Genomic DNA, 14,002 nt, shown 5'->3' with positions numbered 1-14,002 from the left:
AGACTTCTAACGGATAGTGTTCACTCAATTTCCTTAATTAAAATGACTAAATCCAACCCATTTCTTTATCCTTTGGTATTAACTTAATTTCATTGTGTACCATCCCTCTATGTTTACTTAATCCATATGTGTTGGAACAATGTGACTAATATTTGTTGCATCAAAGTATTGCTGAAACCGGGCAGGGAATTTGCATTACCCAGCATGCTTAGCATGGGACTGGATTGGGAGAGTAAATTTTGACGTTAAGTGTTATTTTAATGTATTTCTACACAAAATGAAACAAGTAGCAGGCGTGTTAGTGTTTAAAGTTCTGTTATGTTGGTATTTCGAGAAGTTTCTGTGTTGGTGTTCTTTGGTTTGGAGGTTACCATTGTGGAGAAGTGTGGAGCTAATGGTTAGATAGGTGGTTTACCATGCTAAAAATAACAATGTGTTTTGTTTTTGTCATGAGGCATAGATTGATGTATCATCAGAATAAAGGCTGATTGAAGATCAGTGTAAACCCTTAGCAGCACTATTATTGTTAAAGCAAACTGCAATGTTCCTTGGAGTTATCTGGACAAATACAATTGAAGTGAGGTTTACTCAGTTCAACACAAAATATTTGAGTAAAGCCTACATTTACAATTTATATTAAGGAAACTCATTTTCATTGTGTGGAACCGATGTAAACAATTGGATTACATAAAAACAACAAAACAAATTTTCAGTGTATTAACAATAGATGTACTGTAGTGTTGCAGTATACATGTAGATGTGGCAGATAATGTCTTAATAAAGTCTGGTCCACTTTGCAGCTTATTCTGACTAAGACCTGCCCACTTATATATGAAGAGACCATATAACAGACATTTCAATTGACCAAACAAAATTAGTTTTTGTTGTTTGCTTGTTTAGAGGCAGGTTAATCTGAAATAGATACACAGTAATGGACCTCAGTTCAACAAGTAGTGCAACAGCAGTTGACACTGGAATAATTAGTGTGAAATGTGTAAAGACTTTAAGAAGAATACTTTTAAAAGTACTAAGTACAGATTTTTCACAGTTGAAAGATGCAAAAAATACACTACTGCAGATATCTAATGTACTTGCTACTAAGTCCATCAAATCTTCTTTAAAAAGTGTTAAATTTTGTTTTAATTTGTGAGTAGTTCCTTCTCAGGAGCACTTTTAGTTTCAACACTGTACCTTTTAAACACAACTTTAGTATACAAGTTAATTTCAATCGACAGCATTATGGCATAATAGTGATTACCACAAAAAAAAATTTGGACTTGCCCCTGGGTTCCAGTGAAGCACTTACAATGGAAGTGAATGGGGGCAATTGAAATTCATCTTCGTGGTATGAACATTTTGCCACAGATGCTGTCAATTGAGCTTAACTTGTATTGAACCCGGAATATTCCTTTAAACTCTGCTAATTAGCTCTACTAATTTTGTATGTAAAATGTATCCGACGGCCAGTGAACTAGTGGACCATGGACATGGCTTCTGAGGCTAAGACTACACTAGATACTCACATTTAGCTTTAAGTGCAACAGCACACTTTGCATAATTATGTTTGTTGATTTATATGCATCTCCTGGTATATGCATCTCCTTCCATTTGTAAGCACTACATGGAACAGGCCAATAGGTTCAATTCCTGACAGGCCTCTACGTTAACCAATCAGGCAATTACGGCCTTCTCTCAAAACTTATAAAAACGGTACTCACCTCAATGGCTTCGATTCAAGTTCAGCACCGCAGCCTTGCACCCTCCTCTTTCACCCTCCTCCTCTCCAGTTACCTGTCTAGATCAGCTATAGGTAGAGGGTATTATGTTATTTTGTTCAGAAGCAGCAGCATGTCTCTCGTCTCAGATGCAGCAAGTTTCCAACAACAACAGAAGCATATTAAGTTATGTCAAGCAGCAGTAGCAGCAGCAGCAGCATCTCTCTCTTGTATAACAGCAGCAGCATATTGACTAATATAAAGCAGCAGCAGTGTGCGTAAAATAGATCTAGTCCGCCAAGATCAAACCTACTCTAATGTCATTTACATTAATAAAATCCTTTATAAAGTACTCTGAGAGTTCTCCTAACTGAAATATTTTAATGACTAATTGTCTCCCTCTGTGCAGTCCCCACAGCACCCCCTCAAGATGTAGATGCTGTTGCGCTTAACTCCACGACCATCAAATTCACCTGGACGCCTCCACCCCAACAGTTCATCAACGGCATTAACCAGGGATACAAGGTAACAGTATAGAGAGAGACCTGAAAGAGAAAGACGCATTTTAAATGCAAATATCTAGTTTATTTTGTGCACTAGCATATAAATTATTTACAAAGCTAACAGACATGGACTTAAACTAACAAAGCACCAGGTTTGATTTAATGTTTTAATTTAAGCTCTAATTTGAGTTGAGAACATTTAATGTATGTCCTATTCTTGTATCCAACAGCTGCTGCTGTGGCCCGAACACTGTCCGGAATGCATTACCATGGTGACAATTGCCCCCGAGTTTCATGGGTCACGTCACTATGGTTACATTAGCAATTTAAAAAAGTTCACTTGGTATGAGACGGCAGTGCTGTGTTTCACCACGCCTGGCGATGGACCAGCAAGCACACCACAACTCATCCAGACGCATGCTGACAGTAAGTATACACACACACACACACACACACACACACACACACACACACAGTTGACTCTTAAATTAAAATTAATTAAAGGTATAGTTCACTTTACTCACCTTCATGTTGTTTCTTTGCAATATTTTGCAACCGTTACAAGCATACACCTATCACCCTCAACATTAAAGCCACCTTCCTAATATTGGTCCCCCTCGTGCTGCCAAAACAGCGTCAACCCGCATCTCAGAATAGCATTTTGAGATGCTATTCTTCTCACCTAATTGTACAGAGTGTTTATCCGAGTTACTGTAGACTTCGTCAGTTCGAACAAGTCTGGCCATTCTCTGTTGACCTCTCTCATCAACAAGGCATTTCCATCTGCAGATTGCAAAGAAAACAACATGAAGTTGAGTTGCTGGATGTTTTTGTTTTTGGCACCATTCGAGTAAATTCTAGAGACTGTTCTGTGTGAAAATCCCAGGAGATCAGCAGTTACAGAAATATTCAAACCAGCCAATCTGGCATTAAAAATCATGCCATGGTCCAAATCCCTGAGATCACATTTCCCCATTCTGATGGTTGATGTGAACATTAACTGAAGCTCCTGACCCATATCTGAATGCACTGCACTGCTGCCACACGAGTGGCTGATTAGATAATCACATGGATTATTGTTGGTGCCAGGTGGGCTGGTTTGAGTATTTCTGTATCTGCTGATCTCCTGGGATTTTCACACACAACAGTCTCTAGAATTTACTTAGAATGGTGCCAAAAACAAAAACATCCAGTGAGGGGCAGTTCTGCAGATGGAAATGCCTTGTTGATAAGAGAGGTCAACAGAGAATGTCCAGAATGGTTCGAACTGACAAAGTCTATGGTAACTCAGATAACCGCTCTGTACATGAGAAGAATAGCATCTCCGAATGCTATTCTGAGATGCGGGTTGGCGCTGTTTTGGCAGCACAAGGGAGACCTACGCAATACTAGGCAGGTGGTTTTAATTTTGTGGCTGATCAGTGCATGTTACACTCAATGCTAACTTGCAGATACCCAGAAACACTTACAGAGATTTGTCTGTATTTAATTGGAGACAATCGACTAACAGTATGATCATGACACTTGAAAACTGTCCAGCAGGCTTTGAGATCTGTAAAAACAAGCCTGTTTGTTTGATATTTCAGACACCAGAATCAATACATAGGAGAAATTGAGCCCTTTCACTATGCATACTACAATTTGCCACGTAATTGTGCTTTTTACATCACCATTAATTAGTCTTTTGACTGAATATGTATTGGCCACCCAAGGTGTGTTTTCACGTCACACAACAGGCACAGATAATCGGCCTTCACTAACCTGCAATTACTGAAGCAGGATCGCTCCTGTTAGTCAGTGCACATGTGCTCAGTATTGATTGGCCTACTGTGTGTGCGTACATATGGGTATGTGTGTGTATGCACATGCAGCTGTTAACAGACAATGAATTTTCATCAAACGATCACAGAATGTGGTCCTCTCTGTACTGTTGAGCCACAGGAGCATGTTTCCCATGAATAGCTCAATCACACAAACAGGTTAGATATATGCAAACTGTGCACATGTACTCACTCTCAATTTTAAGGGTTTTATTTGATCTCCATGAAGTTGGCACCCCATATAATTAAATAATCACCAAAACTATTTCATTCGTTTGTGCTGTGTTTGTGCTGATTTGTGCCAAAAAATAAATAAAAAACAACGACAGCAACGGTAAGAAACCTGCACCGAGCGAGCACAAACCAACGAGTCAGAAAATGAGAGCATTGGACGAGATGATGTAAATGCATGACTGAGGTCACAGATCCGGGAGATCATTTTGTTATTTCTTTGCAATGGAATTAGTTATATTGTTTCTTTCAACAGCACAAACCGGCACAAATTGAGCACAAACGAATTTCACCAGTTTGGATCGATTTGGACGACATGGGGTGGAAAGTGACGTCACCGCCCCGAATCATATTTGTTATTTCTAAGGAATGGAAATAGATAAAGTGTTCATTTTAACAGCACAATCCGGCACAAATCGAGCACAAACGAATGACACTGGTTTGGAGCGGTTTAGACAACATGGGGTGGAGAATGACGTTACCACTCCCGAAAACATTTTTGCTATATCTATGGAAGGGAAATAGTTACGTTTGTTTTAACAGCACAAACCGAGCACAAACGTCCAGCACCCGTTTGGATCGATTTGAGCGAGATGGGGTGGAGAGTGACGTCACACAGCCCAAAATAGAATGCTTAATATCTCAAACACCAAACCAGCACAAACGTTAATTTTTGCGGCACAAATCAGCACAAACACAGCACAAAATAATGAAATTGTTTTGGTGATTATTTAATTATATGGGGTGCCAACTTCACAGAGGTTTTTATTTGATATGTAAAGACAAACTTGCATGTGGAAGCATTATATTGAAAATATGCTAATTTAACCATTTAACTGGTATTTTGATTGAAGTTCTTTGTTCAGAGATTTCGGTTGGTTTAATTGTACAAAGAATGGAATGGAATTAAAAAAATTCTGATTTAAGATAAACTAACTACGAACAGAAACAATTTAGCGAACATAGTGAATTAAAACATATTTAAGTAAAACAAAGCTACTAAGATGACCTGCTCCTTGTCCTCCCTGACCTTGCTCAGAGTCTGTGCAAGTAGGCTCACTGGGGGGAATGCATACTTGCACAGCCCCGGGGCCAGCGGTGTGCCTGCGCATCTGTGCAGAGTGGAGCCTCGGTTAGGGCATACCAGAGCGGGCAGGAAGCGAACCCGTCTACCTGAGCTTGACCAAATCGACTCCAAATCAGCTGGACCATCTAGGAGTGGAGTCTCTACTCTCCACTGAGAGTGACCTGTCGCTACAGCGTGTCTGCCATGCTGTTGAGGTCGCCCGGGATGTGAGTGGCTAAAAATTACTTGAGTTGCTGCTGGCCCCAGAGCAGGAGAAGGCGGGCGAGTTACGACATGTGACGTGAGCGTAAACCACCTTGGTGATTTGTATATGCTACTGTCGCCGTATTGTCCATCCGGAGTCTTAGCAAGGCCTGGTTCAGTACTCGCATGTCCAAGATTGTCCACAGCCCACCGCCTTTCTCGGTTACAATGAAGTAGGGGCTGTAGAACCCCTTCTTCATCTCAGCTGGAGGGACCTCCACAAGCAGGGCAGCGGCATTCTCGCACTTCACTGAGGTAAAACGGACGCCGCTGAACCCGGGGTGGATGCCTGGCAAACTGAATCGCATAGCCGAGTTGGAGGGTCCTGGTTAGCCATCACAATGGGTTAGGGAGCGCAAGCCATGCCTCCAAGCTCCGGGCGAGGGGGACCAAAGGGAGAATGACGTCGGACGTACCAGCGGGTGGGGCCTCATGGCAGAGCTGGAGGCGCCATGTTGAGGTGGCTCGTGCCCGAGCTCGTGGCCTTGCTTGGTTGGAAGACATCGAAGCACTTGGCTCTGTGTACCCACTATAGGACTGGTCAGCAATGGGGGAGGAGGGGAACCGTCCTCGTAATCCATCACAACCGCCTGGGCATGGGTGTGTCACAGCTCCGCAGTGCCATACCTGCCGTAAATGTTTGGTGTCTGATGATCGTGACACAGAGCCTCCATCTGCTTCTTAACCACCGAGAATTGCTGGGCAAAATCCTTGACGGTCCCCAGTGCTAACCGACGCGGCCTCATACCCGTAGGTAAAAGGACCGAGGCAGGGAGCCGCTGGGGTGGTTTTCCCTCTGAGGAAGGAAAGCTGCGACCACAAAATTGCCATGGTCTTGTTCTCGCAGTGAGAACATGACCCGTCCACGAACGCTGTCTCCGCGCGGGCAGTGCACAAGCACGTGAGACAGTGATCGTGGCCGTCGGAAGTGGAGAGGTAACGACCACAACCAGGAATTACACACAGAAAGAAAGGCATATTTTAAAAGATGCTCTCCGTAAGTGCCTCTTTTCTAGAGAAAATATACTCTTTGATTTGCAAGAATATATACTCTTTTAGGCTGTCGAAGTGCCTAGGGACATTCTCTGCACTCAACCGGTGCACGAGGGGGAGAAAACGCTGAAATGCGCTTGTAAATCCAACAGCATACAGAGGTGAATGGACCGGCAGAGGAATTCTCAGGAATTCAGCTCGCTGAAACAAAACCGCTCAGCTTCGAAGAAAAAATCGGAATGAGTGGTAGTGAGCCAGCTCTTTTTATTCCTGTATATCCGGGATAGGGGCATGCAAATTCCACTCGCCAATTCCCATTGGTCTTTTCTCAAAGATCAGAGGTGTTTGGGGCTCCCAAGGCTGACCCCTAGTGTCACTACATTGACACAACGTTGAGTAAGTGAACGATAGGGAACTAATTCAAGAGAAATGAAACACAACACTAAAATTAACAAGTATGAAAATAATCAGTTTAACAAAAATAGTTGCAAAAATTTGTGGAAACTAAGGTGGTCTATAATAACTGGAGAAAGCAATCCGTTAGCATTTCCATTAATCTCAATGGCAGTTGCTCGGTTGGCTCGTGACCCTGCAGAAATGCACTTTTGGAAACTCTGTTCTGCAACCAATCGATTTAGCCATTAATGTCATGTTATTAATAACTCTGAAGTTGCAGGAAAATAATGATATAACAAGGCTGATTGGCTGATGTCAGCACAAGAACGCACACAGTCTCAAGCTCTTCACTAGCTGCTATCATCCCCTGTGATATCATAGGCAGCAGATACAAAAAATAAATTACATTTTACGCTTTAATAACAACCTCCAAAAATCAGGCACTGATAAAACATATACTATAATATAATGAAATATTGTTGCTTAAGAAAATTTTAATTATATTTAGTTTGAATACATGGCTACTTTGAATGATCATCAAAAGAGAAAGATGCTTTTTGCAGCCAGATTTTGTAGTTGGCATCTACCATCAGGGGAAAACTGGTCCATACTAACTAGTCAAACTTTGACCCCTTGGCTGTAACTAAATTTAAGCACACACACACACACACACACATATATATATATATATATATATATTTAATAGAATTGGTATCTATAGGGAATTCAACAGCAGTTCAGTAGGGGTCATTCATTCTCATAAGCATGTGTGATTGATTAATTTGCCAGTCTAGCTTGACGACTCGCTCTGATAAGGTTTGCTTGACAGTCAGGGCAGTAGAGTTTACTACGCTTGTGTTAGATCTAATGAGATTGAAGCTTCATCCACACACATTAACCGCAGAGCTTTTCAGGCAACTGTCATGTAAGTCTGTCATTTATTGTCTTCCGGGGTCAGTATGCATGATTGATTAACCACAAAATGACTGCTAACACATCAAGGTAACTGCTTACAAACACATAATTTGATTTCGCCTATTTGCATCTGCGATAGAACAGTTCCACGGCAACAAGCTATTCGTGGGAGTATTATGGACTGGCGGACTGAGGATGCAGGGTAATCCTTTCCCATTAGCTGGTTTTAAAGTGTCCATAAAGTACTGCCAAATAAATAATAAGCTTTGTTCCACTCAAACATAACATACACACTCATCCACACACATATGCTTTCAGTAAGATCATTGACAAACATGCTGTGTATTTGTGCTTTTATATCCCCCCAGATAATAAAATCGTACGGCAGTGTTGTTTAAAGATTAATCTTCTTATGTGTTCTATCTCTATAGGTGACCTTCTTTTTCTAATAAAAATATACTCTATGCTTACAGATTCAGATAAACGTCTAATGCTCACATCCATAAAGCATGTTAAAATTGTTGCAGTTGGATATGCAGTGGTCTTTACTACTCAAAGACTTAACAACTAGCATAATTTTGCTGATTTTTACTTTTGAAAATAGATTTGAATTGATGTACTCATGTGACTCATGAAGATACAAATGAATTTGTATATATATGATTATGAATTGTTTGTGTACTTATAATCAACAAATTTATATCAATAGGTATCTACATTTCCATGTTTTTGTTTGCGTTATTTGCAATGCTTAATGGGATTGTAGTTTATTAACAGTCTTGAACATTCGTCTTTTTGTCCTATTTTCAAATCTTTTTTGTCTTAAATCAAAGTTTGCAAAGATGCAATTCGCTTTAGAGCTGGCTGGTTTGGGTCATGGCTTTTTATGAAGGATTTTATGAAATCCCTATGGGAAAAATGAATGGGAAAAATTGGGCAGTTTTTAATGCACTCTTTTACTAATGCACATTTAACTGTGTGTGTGTGTGTGTGTGTGTGTGTGTGTGTGTGTGTGTGTGTGTGTGTGTGTGTGTGTGTGTGCGTGCGTGCGTGCTGCAGAACCAGGCCCGGTGTCTCAACTGAGCTTCACTGAGATCCTGGACACATCTCTAAGGGTCAGCTGGCAAGAACCAGAAGACAAGAACGGCATTATCACAGGTGATAATATCCAATTAAAGTTAGAACACACATCAATCACTTAAACCGCAGAATCGCATTGTCAGCATAGCAATATGGAACACTACATTATGTAATGTGCGTAAGTTAACTTTTAGAGAGTTCCTCTATGCTGGTTATGATGGTTAGTATGCTGCCTTAGAAGGTAGACCTATGTAGACATTACCAAAGCCTGAATTTCTCTTTGTGACTTCTCTCTCCTTCATTACTTAATAGGTTACATCTTGTGGTGGGAGGAGGCCGGGCAGAACAAAACTCTTGTATCGCAATCCCTCTCTAACTCCACACTGGCTCATAAAGTGACCGGTCTCACTTCACTCACCACATATACACTACAAGTGGCGGCCATAACACAGGCCGGCACCGGTGTCCCAACCTCACTGACAATCTCAACAGGACTGCCACCAGGTATATACACCCACAAAAGCATACACACTTCAACACCAACAGCACTTTAATGCATCAAATTATCCCTGGGGAATCAGCCATAATCAAAATCTAAAGGATGTTGAACACATGAAAGAGGATGCCACAGTGGGGCACATATTTCACACAGACCAGCAAGCTGAGACACAGTCAGTAAGACTGTAATACATCACACGGAGTCAGTATGAAACTCTTGGGGATGCTGTGTGTGTTTGTGTGTGTGTGCGTGTTAGAGAGAACATGAAACAAATGATGATGACCAAAAGCCAAGCTACACTCATTATCTCCCACTGATATGCTGATGAGTCAGGAGAGAACGAGAGAGAGCTTTATCTACTGTTGAACCAGCCACTGTGATCCACCCAAATATCATTATCAATTCATTTAATTACCAATTAATCATATACCCAAACACAATGAGCACTGCTGTACACAAAACCTAATCGACTCTGAAGTGAGTTATGGGCCCATTTACACAAGTTTGCTTTGAAGGATAATGAAGACACAGGATGCAGAAGAACAGAGAAGAACATAACAGTAGAAATGTGGAAATGTTTCAATTAGAGCAAATGGCAACAAAAATAAATGTTTTGGTTTACTTGTGAACAGAGCTTCCTGGTGCACCCTCCAATCTGGTGATCTCTAACATTAGTCCACGATCCGCCACCATAAGGTTTCGCCCTGGCAGTGACGGCAAGACTGCCATCTCCAAATGGATCGTGGAAGGACAGGTGTGTAGGCATATATGTGTATGTGTGTGAATTGGCAAAAGCCTTCTGTCCTGGCAAATCATTATTGGCAAATGGTTAACTTTGCCATGAATGATAATTTTCTCTCATCACAAATAGCCATTTTCCTTCTGCACAATGGTTAACTTTGTCACAAATGGCCATATTTCTTTGCACAATATTTCACTTTGTCACAAATTACAATTTTCTCTCTGCCACATTGGTTAACTTTGCCACAAACTGCAATTTTCTCTCTGTTAAATGATTAACTTTGTCAAGAAAGGCATTTTCTTTCTGCATAATGGTTAACTTTGCCATATATTGCCATTTAATCTCTACATAATGGTAACTTTGCCAGTAACTGCATTTTTGTCTTTAAAAATGTAATTATTAATTTAGCCACACAAAATTAAATTGAAAATACTTAATAATGGCATAATGGTTAAATTTGCCACAAACTGTAATTTTGTGTTTGCAAAATGGTTAACTTCGCTATGAACTACACTTGTGTCTATACATAATGGTTAATTTGCCATGACTTGCAAGTTTATCTCTACCAAATTGTTAACTTGGTCACAAATTGTAATATTCTCCCTGCTAAATGCTTAACTTTTCCAGAAATAGTAATATCTTCCCTCCCTGTTAATGGTTATCTTCACCACAAATGGCAATTTTCTTTTTGCATAATGGTTATCTTTCCACATTGTCTATTTTCTCTCTGCCAAGTGGTAAACCTTGCCAAGAATGGCTGATTATTATCCTGTAGAATTGTTTACTTTGCCACAAAAACAATTTTGTCAATGCAAAATCTGTGAAATTTGCCACAAATGTAAATTGTATCTCTCCTGAATGGTTATTTTCTACAAATGGTAATGTTCTCTCTGTCAAATGGCCAACTTTGCCAAAAATTTCCATTTTATCTCCATTATGGTTTACTTTGCCACAAACTGCACTTTTATCTATTTAGAATGGTTAACTTTACCACAAGTGTCTATTTTATTTCTGAATAAATGTTAACTTTGCCACAAATGGCAATTTTGTCTTTTCAGAAATGTTTCACTTTCCACAAAAGGGAATTTTCTCTCTGAGAAATGGTTAACTTTGCCAGGAACTGCAATTTTGTTCAAAATTGGTCAAGTTTGCCAAAAATGTTTCTGCCGAATGGTTAATTTGCCACAAATTATTTGTAGTTTTTTTGCCAAATGGCTAACTTTGCCACAAATGACCATTTCTTTCTGCATAATGGTTAACTTTTCTATGAACTGCACTTTTGCCTATGCAGATTTGTTAACTTTCCACGAATGGCAATTTTCTCTCTGCCTAATTCTTAACTTTGCCACAAATGGTAATATCCTCCCTGCCAAAAGGTTTATTTTGCCACAAATTGTAATATTCTCCTTGCCAAATGGTTAATTTTGCCACAAATTATAATATTCTCCCTGCCAAATGGTTAATTTAGCCACAAATGGTAATATTATCCCTATCAAATTGTTAAATTTACCACAAATAGTAATATTCTCCCTGACAAATTTTTAACTTTGCCGCAATTCCACGAATTTCCTTTCTGCATATTGGTTAGCCTTTCCACAAATGGCAATTTTGTCTTTGCAAAAACGTTTAACTTCACCAAGAATTGCCAATTATTAATCTGCAAAATTGTTATATTTGCTACGAACTACAATTTTTTCAATGCAAAATGTGTCAACTTTTCCACAAATGGCCATTTTCTATCAGCTGAATGGTTATTTGCCAGAAATGGTAATTTTCGGTCTGCCAAATGACTAACTTTGTCACAAATAACCATTTTCTTTCTCCTTAATGGTTAACTTTGCCATGAACTGTACTTTTGTCTATTCAGAATAGTTAACTTACCCACAAATGGCCATTTTCTTTTTGCATAATGGATAACTTTGCCACGAACTGTACTTTTGTCTATTCAGAGTAGTTAACTTTCCACAAATGGCAATTTTTTTCTCTGCTAAATGGTTAACTTTGGCAAGAATGGCCAATTATTATTTTGAAAATATTTACCTTTGCCACGAAATACAAATTTGCAGATGCAAAATTGGTCAAGTTTGCCATGAATGGAAATTGTTAAACTGAATGTTTAATTTGCCATAAATGGAAATTGTTTCTCTGCCAAATGGTTAACTTTGCCACAAAATGCAATGTTCTCTATGCAAAATGGTCAGCTTGGCTACAAATGGCAATTTTCTCTCTCTAATATTGCCCTATTGGTGCAGTTTGCCACGAATGGCAATTTTCTTTCTGTCAAGAAAACTATGGAATACTGTATAACTGAGTGCGTTTGCATGGACACCAGAAAGCAGCGTATTGTGAGAATGTGGCTTATTGAGAGAAAGCTGCATTCCTGATTACATGCACTGTATAAGCAGCATACTTTTAACTCATGTATACATGTGGCTTGGTGAGAAAGCTCACTCTTCATAGCAACGTAATATCCCTGCGATGCTTGTGTAAATAACAAACACTGCATCTGAGAAAGACTATCATTTTACTCTCTGTTGCTTCACTTTATTTAGATGCATTCAACAGTTGTTGCTGTGTTTGTTTCCTTAACATTCTGTTGAAACCTGCAGTGGAGTAGCGCAGCAAATGGGCGGGCATGTTTATGTGGTTTACGAGGTAAATTCTTCAGGTAACAAACTGGTAATTACAAGGATATTATGCTATAAATGTGGTTTATGAGGACATTTCTAGTGTTCCCATAATTTAAATAGCTTAAAAAACATATTAAACAACGTTTTATTGAAAATGTAGAAAAGTTTAAATGCAGTAAAAAATGCAGAAAGTTTTTTGTGAGGGTTAGGTTTAGGGGTTGTGTTAGGTTTAGGGGATAGAATCTACAGTTTGTACAGTATAAAAATAATTATGTCTATGGAAAGTCCTCATAATGAATGTGTGTGTGTGTTCGTGCGTGTGTGGATGCGTGATGCCCTTGTCTGGCAGGCTGTGCTCCATTAAGGATGCTGTTGTCTGGCAGATACTTCACCTCCGAGGAAAAAAAGATTTGCTCTTCCACTAAAACATCTTCCCTTGGAGAGGACGCACACACAAACACACATGTGAAAGCACACTGGAACTATGTATTTTACATAGTACAAGGAGGCTAAGGAGATGTCAAGCTCTGTGTCTCTCAGACCTTTAGGTGTGGTGTGTGTTTGTGTGTGTGCATATGTGTTAATCCCCTCTTGGATGGTGTCCAGCTCTGTGCAGCGTGAAGTAAAATACTCCTCTTAATGAGATCCCTCCCTATTTCTCTCAGTTTGTCTACACTCCTGTCCTTAATGCTGTTTAATTGAGAGAGAGCAGGAAGGAGGGAGTCAGAAGGAGGGATGAGAGAAGAGAGAGGCAGGGGCGAACTGGGAAGAGAAATCGGCTTGGATTTTACATAGAAACTGGCCCAAAATTAGGGATGGGCAATACCACATATTTTCTTTTCGATCTGATACCAAGTGCTTTTAGGCCAATATCAATACCAATACCAATACCTTTTTAGATATTTATGGGGCTAAGCAGAAAATTATTAGGCTGCTTTGTTTACCGTCCCGGCTATTTCAGTGGATAATACAACGTTGTGGCAAGAGGGACACAATGTCTCGAGGTTACGAAAGTAACTTTCCCCTTCTGTCACTCACTCAACATTGTGTTGATGTAGTGACACTAGGGGTCCCTATAGAAAAATACCACAACAGCTGAACCATGTTACACGAACTGCCAATGCAGGTGTAAGCAAGCTGCTGCGTGT

The 14,002-nt window shown here is 39.9% G+C and overlaps 1 protein-coding gene across 1 annotated transcript in view; it reads left to right on the top strand.

Annotated features, from left to right (window-relative positions):
- Positions 1-14,002, top strand: part of LOC127651357 (protein sidekick-1-like) — a 281,945-nt gene that overhangs the window by 193,879 nt on the left and 74,064 nt on the right. The window contains 5 exon segments of the mRNA XM_052137130.1: positions 2,125-2,240; positions 2,449-2,644; positions 8,963-9,061; positions 9,296-9,487; positions 10,115-10,236. Coding sequence (XP_051993090.1) covers positions 2,125-2,240; positions 2,449-2,644; positions 8,963-9,061; positions 9,296-9,487; positions 10,115-10,236 — 725 coding nt within the window.

This window comes from Xyrauchen texanus, chromosome 11 (genome assembly GCF_025860055.1).
Source record: "Xyrauchen texanus isolate HMW12.3.18 chromosome 11, RBS_HiC_50CHRs, whole genome shotgun sequence".
Taxonomy (NCBI): domain Eukaryota; kingdom Metazoa; phylum Chordata; class Actinopteri; order Cypriniformes; family Catostomidae; genus Xyrauchen; species Xyrauchen texanus.
Note: the sequence above shows the minus strand (reverse complement) of the source record. Positions and strands in the feature narration are given on the sequence as shown.